Source organism: Salvelinus namaycush, chromosome 6, assembly GCF_016432855.1.
Source record: "Salvelinus namaycush isolate Seneca chromosome 6, SaNama_1.0, whole genome shotgun sequence".
Lineage (NCBI taxonomy): Eukaryota > Metazoa > Chordata > Actinopteri > Salmoniformes > Salmonidae > Salvelinus > Salvelinus namaycush.
Genome location: NC_052312.1, coordinates 73,008 through 95,687, shown reverse-complemented (window position 1 = coordinate 95,687; position 22,680 = coordinate 73,008). Strand labels below are relative to the sequence as shown.

Below are 22,680 nucleotides of genomic sequence, written 5' to 3'. Positions count from 1 at the left end.
GGGTAACGTTATGTATTTATAATCCATCTGGTCAGGGTAACGTTATGTATTTATAATCCATCTGGTCAGGGTAACGTTATGTATTTATAGTCCATCTGGTCAGGGTAACGTTATGTATTTATAGTCCATCTGGTCAGGGTAACGTTATGTATTTATAGTCCATCTGGTCAGGGTAACGTTATGTATTTATAGTCCATCTGGTCAGGGTAAACTAATTGGTAACGTCATGTATTTATAGTCCATCTGGTCAGGGTAAACTAATTGGTAACGTCATGTATTTATAGTCCATCTGGTCAGGGTAAACTAATTGGTAACGTCATGTATTTATAGTCCATCTGGTCAGGGTAAACTAATTGGTAACGTCATGTATTTATAGTCCATCTGGTCAGGGTAAACTAATTGGTAACGTCATGTATTTATAGTCCATCTGGTCAGGGTAAACTAATTGGTAACGTCATGTATTTATAGTCCATCTGGTCAGGGTAAACTAATTGGTAACGTCATGTATTTATAATCCATCTGGTCAGGGTAAACTAATTGGTAACGTCATGTATTTATAGTCCATCTGGTCAGGGTAAACTAATTGGTAACGTCATGTATTTATAGTCCATCTGGTCAGGGTAAACTAATTGGTAACGTCATGTATTTATAGTCCATCTGGTCAGGGTAAACTAATTGGTAACGTCATGTATTTATAATCCATCTGGTCAGGGTAAACTAATTGGTAACGTCATGTATTTATAGTCCATCTGGTCAGGGTAAACTAATTGGTAACGTCATGTATTTATAATCCATCTGGTCAGGGTAAACTAATTGGTAACGTCATGTATTTATAGTCCATCTGGTCAGGGTAACGTTATGTATTTATAGTCCATCTGGTCAGGGTAAACTAATTGGTAACGTCATGTATTTATAATCCATCTGGTCAGGGTAAACTAATTGGTAACGTCATGTATTTATAGTCCATCTGGTCAGGGTAAACTAATTGGTAACGTCATGTATTTATAGTCCATCTGGTCAGGGTAAACTAATTGGTAACGTCATGTATTTATAATCCATCTGGTCAGGGTAAACTAATTGGTAACGTCATGTATTTATAGTCCATCTGGTCAGGGTAAACTAATTGGTAACGTCATGTATTTATAGTCCATCTGGTCAGGGTAAACTAATTGGTAACGTCATGTATTTATAGTCCATCTGGTCAGGGTAAACTAATTGGTAACGTCATGTATTTATAATCCATCTGGTCAGGGTAAACTAATTGGTAACGTCATGTATTTATAGTCCATCTGGTCAGGGTAAACTAATTGGTAACGTCATGTATTTATAATCCATCTGGTCAGGGTAAACTAATTGGTAACGTCATGTATTTATAGTCCATCTGGTCAGGGTAACGTTATGTATTTATAGTCCATCTGGTCAGGGTAAACTAATTGGTAACGTCATGTATTTATAGTCCATCTGGTCAGGGTAAACTAATTGGTAACGTCATGTATTTACAGTCCATCTGGTCAGGGTAAACTAATTGGTAACGTCATGTATTTATAGTCCATCTGGTCAGGGTAAACTAATTGGTAACGTTATGTATTTATAGTCCATCTGGTCAGGGTAAACTAATTGGTAACGTCATGTATTTATAGACCATCTGGTCAGGGTAAACTAATTGGTAACGTCATGTATTTATAGTCCATCTGGTCAGGGTAAACTAATTGGTAACGTCATGTATTTATAGTCCATCTGGTCAGGGTAAACTAATTGGTAACGTCATGTATTTATAATCCATCTGGTCAGGGTAAACTAATTGGTAACGTCATGTATTTATAGTCCATCTGGTCAGGGTAAACTAATTGGTAACGTCATGTATTTATAATCCATCTGGTCAGGGTAAACTAATTGGTAACGTCATGTATTTATAGTCCATCTGGTCAGGGTAACGTTATGTATTTATAGTCCATCTGGTCAGGGTAAACTAATTGGTAACGTCATGTATTTATAGTCCATCTGGTCAGGGTAAACTAATTGGTAACGTCATGTATTTATAGTCCATCTGGTCAGGGTAAACTAATTGGTAACGTCATGTATTTATAGTCCATCTGGTCAGGGTAAACTAATTGGTAACGTTATGTATTTATAGTCCATCTGGTCAGGGTAAACTAATTGGTAACGTCATGTATTTATAGACCATCTGGTCAGGGTAAACTAATTGGTAACGTCATGTATTTATAGTCCATCTGGTCAGGGTAAACTAATTGGTAACGTCATGTATTTATAGTCCATCTGGTCAGGGTAAACATATTGGTAACGTCATGTATTTATAGACCATCTGGTCAGGGTAAACTAATTGGTAACGTCATGTATTTATAGTCCATCTGGTCAGGGTAAACTAATTGGTAACGTCATGTATTTATAGTCCATCTGGTCAGGGTAACGTTATGTATTTATAGTCCATCTGGTCAGGGTAACGTTATGTATTTATAGTCCATCTGGTCAGGGTAACGTTATGTATTTATAGTCCATCTGGTCAGGGTAACGTTATGTATTTATAGTCCATCTGGTCAGGGTAACGTTATGTATTTATAGTCCATCTGGTCAGGGTAACGTTATGTATTTATAGACCATCTGGTCAGGGTAACGTTATGTATTTATAGTCCATCTGGTCAGGGTAACATTATGTATTTATAGTCCATCTGGTCAGGGTAACGTTATGTATTTATAGTCCATCTGGTCAGGGTAACGTTATGTATTTATAGTCCATCTGGTCAGGGTAAACTAATTGGTAACGTCATGTATTTATAGTCCATCTGGTCAGGGTAACATTATGTATTTATAGTCCATCTGGTCAGGGTAAACTAATTGGTAACGTCATGTATTTATAGTCCATCTGGTCAGGGTAACGTTATGTATTTATAGTCCATCTGGTCAGGGTAACGTTATGTATTTATAGTCCATCTGGTCAGGGTAAACTAATTGGTAACGTCATGTATTTATAGTCCATCTGGTCAGGGTAACATTATGTATTTATAGTCCATCTGGTCAGGGTAACGTCATGTATTTATAGTCCATCTGGTCAGGGTAAACTAATTGGTAACGTTATGTATTTATAGTCCATCTGGTCAGGGTAAACTAATTGGTAACGTCATGTATTTATAGTCCATCTGGTCAGGGTAACGTTATGTATTTATAGTCCATCTGGTCAGGGTAACGTTATGTATTTATAGTCCATCTGGTCAGGGTAAACTAATTGGTAAAGTTATGTATTTATAGACCATCTGGTCAGGGTAAACTCATTGGTATGCCTTTCTTAAAATCAATACACAAGTATATATTTTTTTAAACCTGCATATTTAGTTAATATTGCCTGCTAAGATGAATTTCTTTTAACTAGGGAAATTGTGTCACTTCTCTTTCGTTCTGTGCAACAGACTCAGGGTATAATGCAGCAGTTTGGGCCGCCTGGCTCGTTGCGAACTTACGGATGCCACCCGTTAGATAAAATACGTAACTGTTCCGTATTTCACTGAAAGAATAAACGTTTTGTTTTCAAGATGATAGTTTCCGGATTTGACCATATTAATGACCAAAGGCTGGTATTTCTGTATGTTTATTATATTATAGTTAAGTCTATGATTTGATAGAGCAGTCTGACTGAGTGGTGCTGGTTAACAGCAGCAGGCTCGTAAGCATTCATTCAAACCGCACTTTACTGCGTTTGCCAGCAGCTCTTCGCTGTTTATGACTTCAAGCCTATCAACTCCCGAGATTAGGCTGGCAATACTAAAGTCCCGTGTGGCTCAGTTGGTAGAGCATGGCGCTTGCAACGCCAGGGTTGTGGGTTCATTTCCCACGGGGGGACCAGGGTTCAATTCCCACGGGGGGACCAGGATGAATATGTATGAACTTTCCAATTTGTAAGTCGCTCTGGATAAGAGCGTCTGCTAAATGACTTAAATGTAAAGTGCCTATAAGAATATCCAATAGTCAAAGGTCTATGAAATACAAATGGTATAGAGAAATAGTCTTATAATAACTACAACCTAAAACTTCTTACCTGGGAATATTGAAGACTCATGTTAAAAGGAACCACCAGCTTTCATATGTTCTCATGTTCTGAGCAAGGAACTTAAACGTTAGCTTTCTGACATGGCACATATTGCACTTTTACTTTCTTCTCCAACACTGTGTTTTTGCATTATTTAAACCAAATTGAACATGTTTCATTATTTATTTGAGACTAAATTGATTTTATTTATGTATTATATTAAGTTAAAATAAAAGTGTTCATTCAGTATTGTTGTAATTGTCATTATTACAAATATACATATATAAAAATCGGCGTCGGCTTTTTTGGGCCTTCATTAATCGGTATCGGCGTTGAAAAATCATAAATTGGTCGACCTCTAGTTCATAGACAGTATAAATAAAATAGAAATTTATTTAAAGTCAATCACACACATTTGGGCAACAAGGAAAGATGAACAAAAGAAAAAAAGAACACTTATAAAATCACAAAGACAAATTCACTGCACTAAACCTAAAGCATGCCCTCCTGCATTCAGAGCTTAAACTGCAGAATCAATCAAATGTATTTATAAACCCCTTCTAACATCAGCTGATATCTCAAAGTGCTGTACAGAAACCCAGCCTAAAACCCCAAACAGCAAGCAATGCAGCTGTAGAAGCAAGGTGGCTAGGAAAAACTCCCTGGAAAGGCCAGAACCTAGGAAGAAACCTAGAGATGAACCAGGCTATGAGGGGTGGCCAGTCCTCTTCTGGCTGTGCCGGGTGGAGATTATAACAGAACATGGCCAAGATGTTCAAATGTTCATAGATGACCAGCAGGGTCAAATAATAATAATAACAGTGGTTGTTGAGGGTGTAACAAGTCAGAACCTCAGGAGTAAATGTCAGTTGGCTTTTCATAGCCGATCATTGAGAGTATCTCTACCGCTCCTGCTGTCTCTAGAGAGTTGAAAACAGCAGGTCTGGGACAGGTAGCACGTCCAGTGAACAGGTCAGGGTTCCATAGCCGCAGGCAGAACAGTTGAAACTGGAGCAGCAGCACGGCCAGGTGGACTGGGGACAGCAAGGAGTCATCATGCCCGGTAGTCCTGACACATGGTCCTAGGGCTCAGGTCCTCTGAGAGAGAAAGAAGGAGAGAATTAGAGAGAGCATACTTAAATTCACACAGGACACCGGATAAGACAGGAGAAGTACTCCAGATATAACAGACTGATCCTAGCCCCCAACACAAACTATTGCAGCATAAATACTGGAGGCTGAGACAGGAGGGGTCAGGAGACACTGTGGCCCCATCCGATGACACCCCCGGACAGGGCCAAACAGGAAGGATATAACTCCACCCACTTTGCCAAAGCACAGCCCCCGCACCACTAGAGGGATATCTTCAACCACCAACTTACCATCCTGAGACAAGGCCGAGTATAGCCCACAAAGATCTCCCCTACGGCACGAACCCGAGGGGGCGCCAACCCGGACAGGAAGACCACGTCAGTGACGCACCCCTCCTAGGGACATCATGGAAGAGCACCAGTAAGCCAGTGACTCAGCCCCTGTAATAGGGTTAGAGGCAGAGAATCCCAGTGGAGGGGAACCGGCCAGGCAGACAGCAAGGGCGTTTCGTCGCTCCAGAGCCTTTCTGTTCACCTTCACACTCCTGGGCCAGACTACACTCAATCATAGGACCTACTGAAGAGATGAGTCTTCAGTAAAGACTTAAAAGTTGAGACCGAGTCTGCGTCTCTCACATGGATAGTCAGACCATTCCATAAAAATGGAGATCTATAGGAGAAAGCCCTGCCTCCAGCTGTTTGCTTAGAAATTCTAGGGACAATTAGGAGGCCTGCGTCTTGTGACCGTAGAGTACGTGTAGGTATGTACGGCAGGACCAAAATCGGAAAGATAGGTAGGAGCAATCCCATGTAATGCTTTGTAGGTTAGTAGTAAAACCTTGAAATCAGCCCTTGCCTTAACAGGAAGCCAGTGTAGAGAGGCTAGCACTGGAGTAATACGATCAAATATTTTTGGTTCTAGTCAAGATTCTAGCAGCCGTGTTTAGCACTAACTGAAGTTTATTTAGTGCTTTATCCGGGTAGCCGGAGAGTAGAGCATTGCAGTAGTCTAACCTAGAAGTGACAAAAGCATCAATTAATTTTTCTGCATAATTTTCAGACAGAAGGTTTCAGATTTGTGCAATGTTACGTAGATGGAAAAAAGCTGTCCTTGAAACAGTCTTGATATGTTCGTCAAAAGAGAGATCAGGGTCCAGAGTAACGCCGAGGTCCTTCACAGTTTTATTTGAGACGACTGTACAACCATCAAGATTAATTGTCACATTCAACAGAAGATCTCTTTGTTTCTCGGGACCTATAACAAGCATCTCTGGAAGATTCGATAGAGGCCGATAGTTTTTTATATTTTCTGGGTCAAGGTTTGGCTTTTTCAAGAGAGGCTTTATTACTGCCACTTTTAGTGAGTTTGGTACACATCCGGTGGATAGAGAGCCGTTTATTATGTTCAACATAGGAGGGCCAAGCACATGAAGCAGCTCTTTCAGTAGTTTAGTAGGAATAGGATCCAGTATGCAGCTTGAAGGTTTAGAGGCCATGATTATTTTCATCATTGTGTCAAGAGATATAGTACTAAAAAACTTGAGTGTCTCTTTCTGTATACCAGGGAGCTAGTTTCTTGTGACAAATGTTTTTTGTTTTTAATGCGACTGCATCTAGGGTATTACACAAGGTTAAATTTAGATCCTCAGCTCGGTGGTTAACCGATTTATGTACTCTTTATCTGAGAAATTATAGCAAGGCTTTTGATGATCCTTGCTTGGGGTCTGAGCAGATTATTTGTTGCGATTGCAAACGTAATAAAATGGTGGTCCAGGATTTTGAGGAAAAACATTAAGATCCACAATATTTATTCCACGGGACAAAACTAGGTCCAGAGTATGACTGTGGCAGTGAGTAGAACCCACTGAGTCGATGATGGCTCCGAAAGCCTTTTGGAGTGGCTCTGTGGACTTTTCCATGTGAATATTAAAGTCACAAAAAATGTGAATATTATCTGCCGTGACTACAAGGTCCGATAGGAATTCTGGGAACTCAGTGAGGAACGCTGTATACGGCCCAGGAGGCCTGTAAACAGTAGCTATGAAAAGTGATTGGCTGCATAGATTTCATGACTAGAAGCTCAAAAGACAAAAACGGAGTCATTTTTCTTTTGTAAATTGAAATTTGCTATCGTAAATGTTAGCAACACCTCCGCCTTTGCAGGATGCGCAGTGGATATGGTCACTAGTGTAACCAGGAGGTGAGGCCTCATTTAACACAGTAAATTCATCAGGCTTAAGCCATGTTTCAGTCAGGCCAATCACATCAAGATTATGATCAGTGATTAGTGCATTGACTATGACTAACTTGGAAGTGAGGGATCTAACATTAAGTTTTGCCATTAAGTCATGTTTAGTTTTGCCCAACCTAGGTCGAGGCACAGACACAGTCTCAATGGGGATGGCTGAGCTGACTACACTGACTATGCTAGTGGCAGACTCCACTAAGCTGGCAGGCTGGCTAACAGCCTGTTGCCTGGCCTGCACCCTTTCTCACTGTAGAGCTAGAGCCCTGTCTATGTTGGTAGATAAGATGAGAGCACCCCTCCAGCTAGGATGGAGTCCGTCACTCCTCAGCAGGTCAGGCTTGGTCCTGTTTGTGGGCGAGTCCCAGAAAGAGGGCCAATTATCTACAAATTCTATCTTTTGGGAGGGGCAGAAAACAGTTTTCAACCAGCGATTGAGTTGTGAGACTCTGCTGTAGAGCTCATCACTCCCCCTAACTGGGAGGGGGCCAGAGACAATTACTCGATGCTGACACATCTTTCTAGCTGATTTACACGCTGAAGCTATGTTGCACTTGGTGACCTCTGACTGTTTCATCCTAACATCGTTGGTGCCGACGTGGATAACAATATCTCTATACTCTCTACACTCGCCAGTTTTAGCTTTAGCCAGCACCATCTTTAGATTAGCCTTAACGTCGGTAGCCCTGCCCCCTGGTAAACAGTGTATGATCGCTGGGTGATTCGTTTTAAGTCTAATACTGTGGGTAATGGAGTCGCCAATGACTAGGGTTTTCAATTTGTCAGAGCTAATGGTGGGAAGCTTCGGCGTCTCAGACCCCGTAACGGGTGGAGGAGAGACCTGAGAAGGCTAGGCCTCAGACTCGCTACTTAATGTGGAAAACCGGTGGAAAGTTTGTTGGCTGAATGAGCGACACCAGTTGAGCATTCCTACAGCATTTCCTTCCAGAAGCCATGAGAAAGTTGTCCGGCTGCGGGGACTGTGCGAGGGGATTTTTACTAACGTTACTATCTGTACTTACTGGTGGCACAGAAGCTGTTTCATCCTTTCCTAAACTGAAATTACCCTTGCCTAACGATTGCGTCTGAAGCTGGGCTTGCAGCATGAGCGAGGGAAAAATTCAAATATAAAAAGGTAATTAAAAACCGTAAAGTTGGCAGGTAGCAAAGTAACGTTATCAACAAACTGCACAGCAGCACGTAAACAAGTCCCTTGGCTGCGAAGCAACTCCACACATGAATGGTCTCAGGATGCTTTACTGTTGGCATGACACAGGACTGATGGTAGCGCTCAACTTGTCTTCTCCGGACAAGTGTTTTTTCAGATGCCCCAAACAATCGGAAAGGGGATTCATCAGAGAAAATGACTTTACCCCAGTCCTCAGCAGTCCAATCCCTGTACCTTTTTTCAGAATATCAGTCTATCCCTGATGTTTTTCCTGGAGAGAAGTGGCTTCTTTGTTGCCCTTCTTGACACAAAGCCATCCTCCAAAAGTCTTCGCCTCATTGTGCGTGCAGATGCACTAACACCTTCCTGCTGCCATTCCTGAGCAAGCTCTGTACTGGTGGTGCCCCGATCCCGCAGCTGAATGAACTTTAGGAGACGGTCCTGGCGCTTGCTGGACTTTCTTGGGCGCCCTGAAGCCTTCTTCACAACAATTGAACCGCTCTCCTTGAAGTTCTTGATGATCCGATAAATGGTTGATATAGGTGCAATCTTACTGGCAGCAATATCCTTGCCTGTGAAGCCCTTTTTGAGCAAAGCAATGACGACAGCACATGTTTCCTTGCAGGTAACCATGATTGACAGAGGAAGAACAATGATTCCAAGCACCACCCTCCTTTTGAAGCTTCCAGTCTGTTATTCGAACTCAATCAGCATGACAGAGTGATCTCCAGCCTTGTCCTCATCAACACTCACACCTGTGTTAACGAGAGAATCACTGACATGATGTCAGCTGGTCCTTTTGTGGCAGGGCTGAAATGCAGTGGAAATGTTTTTTGGGGATTCAGTTCATTTGCATGGCAAAGAGCGACTTTGCAATTAATTGCAATTCATCTGATCACTCTTCATAACAGTCTGGAGTATATGCAAATTCTCATCATACAAATTGAGGCAACAAACTTTGTGAAAATTAATATTTGTGTCATTCTCAAAACTTTTGGCCACGACTGTAGGCTTTGCCAGACCAAGAACATTGACACCTGAATATCTAAATACAATGAAAAGAGATGTGATGTTCCTCAGATCTGTTTATTTACATTTCCAGGTAACTAATTTCGATAGGAACACACAACTAAACACAACTGATGCCTTTTGCGAAATAGCAGATGACAGACTTCAACAACTCTCCTTTTTTTAAATCAAATTAAATTACGACTCAAACTCATCATTGTTAAAATTAACTTTACTGCTGTTTTTTTGTTGATTAGACGGTCTCTGCTTCAATCGCCATTCAACCGTAAAGCTGTTGGGATGCTGAAAAACGCCACATTGCGATTGCGCAAATATAGCGCTGATGATTGGTCGTGAGCCTGCGGGGCAAAGCGATATGTTGGTTTCTCCATTCATTTCCCGCCGGGATTCTAATCTCCTCTTTTCTCTAAAATCTCCGCCAACCTGCTACAGAAACTACATTGAAACTTATGAGTGGCAATAAAACTTAACCCCGGCTTCATAGTAAAGTCCCTAGAGGTGGTGGTATAGACACAGATCTAGAATCAGATTAATTTAACTCGACCGTTTTCTAACCCACTCGGGGTGGGGAACACAAAACTGACCCACAATCAGTCTCTAGAGGCGAGGTGAACTATTGTTGTCTCTATGTCAAATTGATTGTGTATCATATAGGCAGAGATGCATATGTGTATACAGGTAACTGCCAAAATAATGGAAACACATCCCGTCATGTTTAGGATCACGTATAAATGATGGGCAGGCCATTGTTCCTGCTACCTTGGCCCCCATTGGATGACATTGTCCCCCTCCACAGGGCACGACTGGTCACTGAATGGTTTGATGAGCATGAAAATGATGGAAACCATTATGTCATGGCCGTCTCAGCCACCAGATCTCAACCCAATTGAACACTGATGGGAGATTCTGGAGCGGCGCCTGAGACAGCGTTTTCCACCACCATCAACAAAACACCAAATGATGCAATTTCTCATAGAAGAATGATCCTCAACCAGGTGAGGAGAGGAGAGTTCCTTACTGAGCCCTAGACAACCAGGTGAGGAGAGTTCCTTACTGAGATCTAGACAACCAGGTGAGGGGAGTTCCTTACTGAGACCTAGACAACCAGGTGAGGAGAGTTCCTTACTGAGATCTAGACAACCAGGTGAGGGGAGTTCCTTACTGAGACCTAGACAACCAGGTGAGGGGAGTTCCTTACTGAGACCTAGACAACCAGGTGAGGAGAGTTCCTTACTGAGATCTAGACAACCAGGTGAGATGAGTTCCTTACTGAGATCTAGACAACCAGGTGAGGGGAGTTCCTTACTGAGATCTAGACAACCAGGTGAGATGAGTTCCTTACTGAGATCTAGACAACCAGGTGAGATGAGTTCCTTACTGAGATCTAGACAACCAGGTGAGGGGAGTTCCTTACTGAGACCTAGACAACCAGGTGAGGAGAGTTCCTTACTGAGATCTAGACAACCAGGTGAGGGGAGTTCCTTACTGAGACCTAGACAACCAGGTGAGAGGAATCCCTTACTAAGACCTAGACAACCAGGTGAGGAGAGTTCCTTACTGAGCCCTAGACAACCAGGTGAGGTGAGTTCCTTACTGAGATCTAGACAACCAGGTGAGGGGAGTTCCTTACTGAGCCCTAGACAACCAGGTGAGGGGAATTCCTTACTGAGACCTAGACAACCAGGTGAGGAGAGTTCCTTACTAATCAGTGACCTTTATTCATCAATCAAGTAACAAGGGATGCACATTGTTGTTTTTGCCCTAGCACTCGCACACTTTATTCAATTCAAAGGATTGATGATGAGTTGCTAAGTTGCATCATGAGTGGGAGGGCCCCTTTGATCCTCAGGACCAGGAAACACTGCAGTACAGAGCCAATGAGAGGGATGATGCTAATGATATGATAATTTCTCTCATTTGTGTCATCATCACTGTTTGCTCTGTACTGAAAGTGCCCCATGCTGAACATTTGATTGCTAACATGCACAATTGTACTATTTTGTATTGTAGTGGACTTAAACAAAATACTACAAGAAATAATTTTAAAAACATCCCATTCATTGCACCTACCACTCCATTCAGGAAAACTGTGTCGAGTAACTTTTGCTCCATCGCCTCCACATCCTGGACAGTATTCATAGAGAAACAGCACCGCCGGGTTCATAGGGAAACAGCACCGCCGGGTTCATAGGGAAACAGCACCGCCGGGTTCATAGGGAAACAGCACCGCCGGGTTCATAGGGAAACAGCACCGCCGGGTTCATAGGGAAACAGCTCCGCCGGGTTCATAGGGAAACAGCACCGCCGGGTTCATAGGGAAACAGCTCCGCCGGGTTCATAGGGAAACAGCACCGCCGGGTTCATAGGGAAACAGCACCGCCGGGTTCATAGGGAAACAGCACCGCCGGGTTCATAGGGAAACAGCACCGCCGGGTTCATAGGGAAACAGCTCCGCCGGGTTCATAGGGAAACAGCACCGCCGGGTTCATAGGGAAACAGCTCCGCCGGGTTCATAGGGAAACAGCACCGCCGGGTTCATAGGGAAACAGCACCGCCGTGTTCATAGGGAAACAGCACCGCCGGGTTCATAGGGAAACAGCACCGCCGGGTTCATAGGGAAACAGCACCGCCTGGTTCATAGGGAAACAGCACCGCCGGGTTCATAGGGAAACAGCACCGCCGTGTTCATAGGGAAACAGCACCGCCGGGTTCATAGGGAAACAGCACCGCCGGGTTCATAGGGAAACAGCACCGCCGGGTTCATAGGGAAACAGCACCGCCGGGTTCATAGGGAAACAGCACCGCCGTGTTCATAGGGAAACAGCTCCGCCGGGTTCATAGGGAAACAGCACCGCCGGGTTCATAGGGAAACAGCACCGCCGGGTTCATAGGGAAACAGCACCGCCGGGTTCATAGGGAAACAGCACCGCCGGGTTCATAGGGAAACAGCACCGCCGGGTTCATAGGGAAACAGCTCCGCCGGGTTCATAGGGAAACAGCTCCGCCGGGTTCATAGGCAAACAGCACCGCCGGGTTCATAGGGAAACAGCACCGCCGGGTTCATAGGGAAACAGCACCGCCGGGTTCATAGGGAAACAGCTCCGCCGGGTTCATAGGGAAACAGCTCCGCCGGGTTCATAGGGAAACAGCTCCGCCGGGTTCATAGGGAAACAGCACCGCCGGGTTCATAGGGAAACAGCACCGCCGGGTTCATAGGGAAACAGCACCGCCGGGTTCATAGGGAAACAGCACCGCCGTGTTCATAGGGAAACAGCACCGCCGGGTTCATAGGGAAACAGCACCGCCGGGTTCATAGGGAAACAGCACCGCCGGGTTCATAGGGAAACAGCACCGCCGGGTTCATAGGGATACAGCACCGCCGGGTTCATAGGGAAACAGCACCGCCGGGTTCATAGGGAAACAGCACCGCCGTGCTGCTGTCACGGTGTTACCACTGTCAGGTCCTGACTCTTCTTCATCCATGTCTGAGTCAGTCTGAGATCAGAAGTCTCTTCTGCCTTTTTTAAAAGTTTAATCCGGGCCTGTTCAGAGGGGAAAGAAAACATCATTATTTAGACTATTGATCTTGTGCAACATTTTGTCTTTATCCAAGGACTCTAAATGGACATTTTACCAAGTACCTAGTTGGGTTTATAACCTTTTGAACCAGACAAGAACAAACCTATGTGGGCTACAACATTGTTCCCTTTGGCTGCGTTTACACAAGCAGCCCAATTCTGATCATTGTTTCCACTAAATTGGTCTTTTGACCAAATCAGATCAGCTCTTTTGCCAATAAAAGTGGGCAAAATATCAAAATTGGGCTGCTTGTGTAAACGCAGCTAAATGGACCCTTTAGCATTTTTAATGGGCTGCAGTTGACAAAGTAACCTTTTTCGCATATATAAATCATTATTTATTTAATTTGAAAGACCATTCAGAATAAATTTAAGATTATGTCATTTGAATTTTTCTGGTCAGTCTGTAACAAACCGAGTTAGCCAGCTCAATAATTTAACATGGTATTTAATTTCAGTTAGTCTAAGAGAACGTTTCTAGTTTATATTTAGTTTCAGGTTTTTCAATTTTTACGAAACTATAATTAACCTTTATAAAATTAAACATTCCGCTAAAAAACTTGATCCCTTAAAAATAGATTCCCAACATATTACAGCATGTGAATAATGTCCCAATGGATTCCTAAACATTTCAATAGCAGCAGTCATCAGTCCTGTCAAATTGTATTTGCCTCGGTTCAAACATGGCAGGAAACCAACATCCGACAAATACAGCGGAGACAGTATGATTAACTAACTACTGAGAAGTTTACACTCAAACCAAAAATTAACTCAGCGGTTCAAACACGACTCTCCTTTACTACTAAGGCAAAGTTGTTCAACAAGCAAACTATTTGTTAACGTTAGCTCCCATGCAAAACAAGCTGGCTAGCCGACGTTAGCTAGATAGCACAACAGGGCCGGCTTTAGGTTTAGCATGGCTGGCTAGTTAGCTAACTCGACACATAATATGGGGGGGTGATAAATTAGTTACATAGCGCTAGTTAGTAACCATGCCAAACATTAGCTAGTTAACTATACGAATCTGCAGCAGAAAATACCAAAACGGATTAGCTAACAACACGGAACAAACATTACATTTAGTCAGTTCCACTTACCAGTCGAATCACTCTGTAGATGTCCAGCTCCCGTAGTCTTGCATGGACTTGATGTAGCTACAATCCCAATGTTTATACTGTACAATCTATGGTTTAGCGCCTGAATACTAAACCCCCCCAAAAAAGAAAACTCGCCATTCAAAATGTGACATCACGCACTAGATACAGGCTTTTCAGGCAAACACACTGAATAAAGTTGCCAGTTCACTCAGCATATTTGCAGAGGAATTTCACAAGCATTACAGGATATGTTCTCAGTTAAACCCACACAAACATGAAAATGTTGACAACTTTATTTTAGCTTCTCAAACATTTCATTAGTTGCCGTTTTTAACAATCCATTAAAACATTATTCAGGGTCTCATACATGACCCGGGTAGTATGTCCAATAGAGTCCCAGAGACAATCCCTGACCATATTCACAGCAGATAGCCCATTTCGTACCACATGTTGTAGACCACATGGGTTTTCCCATGTGTTACTCAGTTGGTATGCCCGACTCAAGTTTTACATTTAAATGTCAAGTAAAGTGAAATGCCTTTCTACCCAGCTCTTTTCCCCAACAATGCAGTAATCAATATCAATCTAGTACTGCGTCCCATAGACAGTGCCTGACCATATTCACACCAGATAACCATGTATAAATGGGCTGTAAAGTAGGCCAAGGGCCAACACTATAAACTACACAGGTTTGTCCATGTCTGTCCCAAAATGTTAACCCACTCGGTACCACCTAAGGCACTGGCTTACCAGGGCCCTATATAGTGCACTACCTTACCAGGGTCCTATATAGTCCACTACCTTACCAGGGCCCTATATAGTCCACTACCTTACCAGGGTCCTATATAGTCCACTACCTTACCAGGGCCCTATATAGTCCACTACCTTACCAGGGTCCTATATAGTCCACTACCTTACCAGGGTCCTATATAGTCCACTACCTTACCAGGGTCCTATATAGTCCACTACCTTACCAGGGCCCTATATAGTCCACTACCTTACCAGGGTCCTATATAGTCCACTACCTTACCAGGGTCCTATATAGTCCACTACCTTACCAGGGTCCTATATAGTCCACTACCTTACCAGGGTCCTATATAGTCCACTACCTTACCAGGGTCCTATATAGTCCACTACCTTACCAGGGTCCTATATAGTCCACTACCTTACCAGGGTCCTATATAGTCCACTACCTTACCAGGGTCCTATATAGTCCACTACCTTACCAGGGTCCTATATAGTCCACTACCTTACCAGGGCCCACATGTAGCAAGTGTCAAAATACAGTACTGAAAATACAGTACTGAAAATACAGTACGCTGCACCTCAAAATGATCAAACGTAACAAAATTAAATTAAATTATCGTCAAATGTGATTTTATTTGTTTTTTTTTTCTGCAGAAAGATAGTTTCATTCAAGAGTCCATCTGGCAGAAGACCGTCAAATAACGGTTAAAGACCGTCAAATAACGTTTAAAGACTGTCAAATAACGGTTAAACAACCTCAGCATATTCAAATGGTGTGTGTGGCAGTTCAAGTGTGCGTGACTGTGCCAGAATGTGTGTGTGTGTGTGTGTGTGTGTGTCCAGGTGATCAGTCAGTGCTGTATACTGTGTTAGTGTATTGGCCCCTCCTGATCATGTCTGGCCGATACAGGACTGGCCGATACAGACGATCCAGTGCTAGAAGGTAAGCGGGGGTTTTCTACCGATATAGAGCCAGCTATGGGTGATGATAAAGGACTGTTAGAAGGGTGGACAACGGGTGATACTGCATTAGAGTTCTGATGTACAGGACTAGCATAGTGACCTACAGGAGATATAGGACCGGCAGAGTGACCGAGAGGAGATATAGGACCGGCAGAGTGACCTATAGGACTAGCATAGTGACCTACAGGAGATATAGGACTAGCAGAGTGACCAACAGGAGATATAGGACTAGCAGAGTGACCAACAGGAGATATAGGACTAGCAGAGTGACTTACAGGAGATATAGGACTAGCAGAGTGACCTACAGGAGATATAGGACTAGCAGGGTGACCTACAGGAGATATAGGACCAGCAGAGTGACCTACAGGAGATATAGGACCAGCAGAGTGACCTACAGGAGATATAGGACTAGCAGAGTGACCTACAGGAGATATAGGACTAGCAGAGTGACCTACAGGAGATATAGGACTAGCAGAGTGACCTACAGGAGATATAGGACTAGCAGGGTGACCTACAGGAGATATAGGACTAGCAGGGTGACCTACAGGAGATATAGGACTAGCAGAGTGACCTACAGGAGATATAGGACTAGCAGGGTGACCAACAGGAGATATAGGACTAGCAGAGTGACCTACAGGACTAGCAGAGTGACCTACAGGAGATATAGGACTAGCAGGGTGACCTACAGGAGATATAGGACTAGCAGGGTGACCAACAGGAGATATAGGACTAGCAGAGTGACCTACAGGACTAGCAGAGTGACCTACAGGAGATATAGGACTAGCAGGGTGACCTACAGGACTAGCAGAGTGACCTACAGGAGATATAGGACTAGCAGGGTGACCTACAGGAGATATAGGACTAGCAGAGTGACGTACAAGACTAGCAGAGTGACCTACAGGAGATATAGGACTAGCAGAGTGACCTACAGGAGATATAGGACTAGCAGAGTGACTTACAGGAGATATAGGACTAGCAGGGTGACCTACAGGAGATATAGGACTAGCAGGGTGACCTACAGGAGATATAGGACTGGCAGAGTGGTAGTCTGTGAATGATTCAGAACTCAGAGAGTGATTGGCTGTAGGTGAAACAGGGCTGTTGAAGTTAGTCTCTCCCTCAGAGGACCAAGGAGTCGGTGTGGTCTCTCTGGCCGGCCTGGCGTTCTCTCTCTCAGAGGACCAAGGAGTCGGTGTGGTCTCTCTGGCCGGCCTGGCGTTCTCTCCCTCAGAGGACCAAGGAGTCGGTGTGGTCTCTCTGGCCGGCCTGGCGTTCTCTCTCTCAGAGGACCAAGGAGTCGGTGTGGTCTCTCTGGCCGGCCTGGCGTTCTCTCTCTCAGAGGACCAAGGAGTCGGTGTGGTCTCTCTGGCCGGCCTGGCGTTCTCTCTCCCAGAGGACCAAGGAGTCGGTGTGGTCTCTCTGGCCGGCCTGGCGTTCTCTCTCCCAGAGGACCAAGGAGTCGGCGTGGTCTCTCTGGCCGGCCTGGCGTTTTCACTGTGGTCCGGTGTGGTTGAATTACGGCTGTGGTTAGGGTTTTGGTTCAGGTTGGGGAAAAAGGACAGGTTAGGGAGCGCGATGTGTTCCAGGTCCTGTAGGATTGTCGCTAGGAGACGAGAGTCAGAGGTCGCGACCCCAGGGTCACAGCTAAGATTGACCTGGGGGAGAACATGGCCGCCCGCGTTCTGGGGACGGTCGACCGCATTTGCATTAGTGTTTGTGTTCAGAACGCGGTCCTTGACGTTGACAGAAACGTCAACCACACAGTCGTCGTCGACATTAGTTTTATGGTCGATGACGTCATCGTGGTCAATGTCCGAGTTACGGTCCGAAACGCTCAGAAAACGGTCGAGAATATCGACCGCTAAATCGCTGATATCAACCCCCATGTCCAGGTTGTTGTGGTCGCCTAGTGGAAGACCAGGCGCGGTCAGAGAACGGTCGGAGAAATCGACCGTGGCACGGTCGGATAAATCCAGAGCGCGGTCATCTTCCAGCGTGGTCGTTTGGACCGTGTGTTTGTTGTCGCTGTCGCTGTCTATGGTGATGACCACGGGAGAGTGTTGGAGGGCGTGGTCGTGACGCTGCTTTCTCCGGTGGTTGCCACGGCGTTTGTGGTTGTGTTTGGGTCGTAAGGGGCTAGCAGCGGTCACAGTCATCCCTTCATAGATGATTTCAACACTGGGGCTGCGGGACTGACGTCTCCTCTTCTTCACACTGGGGACGGACACAAAGACAGACAAAGACAGACAGGCGGACACAGTCAGAAATGACATACCTAGTCAGAACACACTACAGGAGACATTTGTTAGGAATACAAATCAACAGTGGATGTGTACCAAATAGCACCCTAGCCCCTCAAACTACCCTTTGGACCTCCAAGCCAGTTCCATCGCATTTTTTACATTGTTCCCCTCTAATCAGGGCCTGATTTAGACCTGGGACACCAGGTGGGTGATTCCCCTCTAATCAGGGACTGATTTAGACCTGGGACACCAGGTGGGTTATTCCCCTCTAATCAGGGACTGATTTAGACCTGGGACACCAGGTGGGTGATTCCCCTCTAATCAGGGACTGATTTAGACCTGGGACACCAGGTGGGTGATTCCCCTCTAATCAGGGACTGATTTAGACCTGGGACACCAGGTGGGTTATTCCCCTCTAATCAGGGACTGATTTAGACCTGGGACACCAGGTGGGTGATTCCCCTCTAATCAGGGACTGATTTAGACCTGGGACACCAGGTGGGTTATTCCCCTCTAATCAGGGACTGATTTAGACCTGGGACACCAGGTGGGTGATTCCCCTCTAATCAGGGACTGATTTAGACCTGGGACACCAGGTGGGTGATTCCCCTCTAATCAGGGACTGACTTAGACCTGGGACACCAGATGGGTGCAATTAATTATCAGGTAAAACAGAAATCAGCAGGCTCTGGACCTTGTGGGGTAAGAGGTGAATACCCCTGCCCTACATAGTGCACTACCCACAGGGCTCTGGTCTAAAGTAGTGCACTACCCATAGGGCTCTGGTCTAAAGTAGTGTACTACCCATAGGGCTCTGGTCTAAAGTAGTGTACTACCCATAGGGCTCTGGTCTAAAGTAGTGCACTACCTTAGGGCTCTGGTCTAAAGTAGTGCACTACCCATAGGGCTCTGGTCTAAAGTAGTGCACTACCTATAGGGCTCTGGTCTAAAGTAGATAGATAGAGACTATAGGACTAACCTACACATCATCATATTTTTGAATGACTGACCACAACAGATATAGATATATATATATATAGAGAGAGAGATATATAGATATATACAGTGCCTTCAGAAAGAATTCAGACATCTTGACTTTTTCCACATTGTGTTAGGTTACAGCCTTATTCTAAAATGGATTAAACAAATTTTTCCCCTTAATCAAAGCAAAAACAGGTTTTTCAAAATTGTTAATTTATAAAAAATAAAAACTGTAAATATCACATTTACATAAGTATTCAGACCCTTTACTCAGCACTTTGTTGAAGCACCTTTGGCAGCGATTACAGCCTCGAGTCTTCTTGGGTATGACTGTTACGTTCCCCAGTTTCTGTGTTGTATTTGAGTGTGTGTGTTTCAGGAGATGGCTTCCTGGAAACCTCCCCAACCAGCTGATTGGTCGACTCAATGGCTAATGGATGATTAGAGAGCTGACCCCGCCCCCTCGTCAAGATGCAGCTGTATCCAATTAGACTCCTGAAGCTATATAAAAGCCAGTGTTCTGTTCAGGAGGAGAGAAGATTGAATATTTTGGAGAGATTAGAGAGAGAGAGATTTTTTCTGGAGAATTTGATAGTGATAAAGTGTTGGTTGTTTCTCAAAGAGATTTGGTATGTACTATGTAAGTTGTTGCTGAGGGAGCTGATTGGTTATGTCTGTTATGTGTTATAGGACGCACTGTTTTGATTATTGAAATTGTTTGTTGTTCTGTTTCATTTGTTCCCAGGGGGGAAGGGGAAGGCACCTAGGGAGTGCTTAGGCAAGAGGCCCGCGGGCATACATATACCCGTAGTATATTCAATGTCTATACACACTAGGTAAGGTGTGGGGGTGGCCCAGGACCACCCCCTGTATTTTGGTTAGGGCACCAGGTGGTGCTAAGATAAGTAAGTAGTGGGTAGGCAGGTTAGATAGGAGAGGGGGAAGCTTTGATATTTACTTTCTTTGCTTTGGTTCCCTCCAGCCCCTTTTCCCCATATTAACGTGTAAAGGAAATAAATCCTAGTTAACGGTCAATTCTGCCTTTGTCGTCCTTTCTCGCACCTACAGTTCATACCTCTTTCACTTCACGGGGAGTTGATTTGCAGCAGGGTGTTGCGTTCCCTCTTCATAGAGGCGTGCATAACAATGACGCTACAAGCTTGGCACACCTGTATTTGGGGAGTTTCTCCCATTCTTCTCTGCAGATCCTCTCAAGTTATGTCAGGTTGGATGGGGAGTGTCGCTGCACAGCTATTTTCAGGTCTCTCCAGAGATGTTCGATCGGGTTCAAGTCCGGGCTCTGGCTGGGCCACTCAAGGACATTCAGAGACTTGTCCCAAAGCCACTCCTGCGTTGTCTTGGCTGTGTGCTTAGGGTCGTTGTCCTGTTGGAAGGTGAACCTTCGCCCCAGTCTGAGGTCCTGAGCGCTCTGGAGCAGGTTTTCATCAGGGATCTCCCTGTACTTTGCTCCGTTCATCTTTCCCTCGATCCTGACTAGTCTCCCAGTCCCTGCCGCTGAAAAACATCCCCACAGCATTATGCTGCCACCACCATGCTTCACCGTAGGGATGGTGCCAGGTTTCCTCCAGACGTGACGCTTGGCATTCAGGCCAAAGAGTTCAATCTTGGTTTCATCAGACCAGAGAATATTGTTTCTGATGGTCTGAGAGTCTTCAGGTGCCTTTTGGCAAACTTCAAGCAGGCTGTCATGTGCCTTTTACTGAGGAGTGGCTTCCGTCTGGCCACTCTACCATAAAGGCCTGATTGGTGGGGTGCTGCAGAGATGGTTGTCCTTCTGGAAGGTTCTCCCAGCTCCACAGAAACGCTGGAGTTCTGTCAGAGTGACCATCGGGTTCTTGGTCACCTCCCTGACCAAGGCCATTCTCCCCAGATTGCTCAGTTTGGCCGGGCGGCCAGCTCTAGGAAGAGTCTTGGTGGTTCCAAACATCTTCCATTTAAGAATGATGGAGGCCACTGTGTTCTTGGGGACCTTCAATGCTGCAGAAATGTTTTGGTACCCTTCCCCAGATCTGTGCCTCGACACAATCCTGTCTTGGAGCTCTACGGACATTTCCTTCGACCTCATGGCTTGTTTTTGCAGTTACATGCACTGTCAACTGTGGGACCTTATATAGACAGGTGTGTGCCTTTTCAATTAATGTCCAATCAATTTAATGTACAACAGTTGGACTCCAATCAAGTTGTGGAAACATCAAGGATGATCAATGGGAACAGGATGCACCTGAGCTCAATTTCGAGTCTCATAGCAAAGAGTCTGAATACTAATGTAAATAAGGTATTTTAGATTTGTATTTTTTTTTAGCAAAAATTTCAAAATAACCTGTTTCCGCTCTGTCATTATGGGGTATTGTGATGTCATTATGGGGTATTGTGATGTCATTATGGGGTATTGTGTGTAGATTGATAAGGAAATGTTTTATTTAATCCATTTTAGAATAAGGCTGTAAAGTAACAAAATGTGGAAAAAGTCAAGGGGTTTGAATACTTTCTGAAGGCTCTGTATAAGGAATACAGTAACATTTCCCCAGTATGTTATGGTATAGCCCCTCTCCAAGCTCCAGTCCTCCTCACCTCTCTTTCAGACTGCCTCTGCTCTTCCGGGGGCTAGCGGTGGCCTCTGTCCCGCCTCTCCCCCTCTCTCGCTCACCGCCTCTCCCCTTCTCTCGCTCCCCGCCTCGCCCCTTCTCTCGCTCCCCGCCTCGCCCCTTCTCTCGCTCCCCGCCTCGCCCCTTCTCTCGCTCCCCGCCTCGCCCCTTCTCTCGCTCCCCGCCTCGCCCCTTCTCTCGCTCCCCGCCTCGCCCCCTCTCTCTCCGTGCAGAGCTGGATGGCTCCCAGGAAGGGTCTTCCAGATGCCGTGTCTTATATTTCCTCTTTCCTCCCGGCTTGTCGGAGCGTGGGGAATGTCGGGAATGCTGTCTGTCTGTAGAGAGATGGGACAGGGAGCTGGAGGAAGAGAGGCTGTCGGAGCGTGGGGAATGTCGGGAATGCCGTCTGTTTGCAGAGAGATGGGACAGGGAGCTGGAGGAAGAGAGGCTGTCGGAGCGTGGGGAATGCCGGTGTTCCCCAGGAGATTCTGGTCCTCGCTGGCTACTCCGGGATAAGGACGGGGAATGGGATAGGACGCAGTTTTCCGGACTAAAGAATATTCCTGTGTTAGAATATTGGGACCTGGCTGGTTCATACGGAATCTTTTCTCTCTCTCTACCTCTGTTCCTGTCACTTCCTCCACTGTGCTCTCTGCTGTGTTGTCTATAGGAGCCTCTGTCGTGGGAGTCTCTTCCTTTCTCCTGTCTCCTTTTCGCCCGCTCTCTCGCCAGTCTCTTCCGGCGCCGTTCCTGGCTGCTGTCATCGCTCCGTACGGACACGGGGCTCCGTGCTGACCAGCTCCGTTCAGAACTCCTGGACCGACCGGACCGTGACCACACGCTCGCTGACCGATGTCTGCTTCTAGACCGCGACCCTGAACACGACCGTTCTC

At 45.2% G+C, this 22,680-nt stretch overlaps 1 protein-coding gene and 1 long non-coding RNA gene across 2 annotated transcripts; both read right to left on the bottom strand.

The window, feature by feature from the left end:
- Window positions 1-5,088: 5,088 nt before the first annotated feature.
- LOC120049533 lies at window positions 5,089-15,089 on the bottom strand. The gene is made up of 3 exons (XR_005477115.1): window positions 14,248-15,089; window positions 11,643-13,114; window positions 5,089-5,137 (listed from the first exon to the last, which is right to left on the bottom strand). It is a non-coding gene; the product is annotated as an uncharacterized LOC120049533 (long non-coding RNA).
- Window positions 15,090-15,419: 330 nt separating this feature from the next.
- Window positions 15,420-22,551, bottom strand: LOC120049436. The gene is made up of 4 exons (XM_038995703.1): window positions 22,371-22,551; window positions 21,774-22,122; window positions 16,853-18,171; window positions 15,420-16,348 (listed from the first exon to the last, which is right to left on the bottom strand). The coding sequence occupies exons 1-4, from the start codon at window positions 22,549-22,551 to the stop codon at window positions 15,864-15,866; spliced, it is 2,334 nt and encodes a 777-aa protein (XP_038851631.1). The 3' UTR covers window positions 15,420-15,863.
- Between the last annotated feature and the right edge of the window lie 129 nt (window positions 22,552-22,680).

Excerpts from the sequence above, each read along its gene's own strand:
- LOC120049436 (XM_038995703.1), bottom strand. The coding sequence starts at position 22,551 with ATGACAGCAGCCAGGAACGGCGCCGGAAGAGACTGGCGAGAGAGCGGG. Across the intron at positions 22,123-22,370 it reads ATTCCGTATGAACCAGCCAG|ACAGACAGCATTCCCGACAT; the intron begins GTCCCAATATTC and ends ATCTCTCTACAG. Across the intron at positions 18,172-21,773 it reads AGAGGCAGTCTGAAAGAGAG|TGTGAAGAAGAGGAGACGTC; the intron begins GTGAGGAGGACT and ends GTCCGTCCCCAG.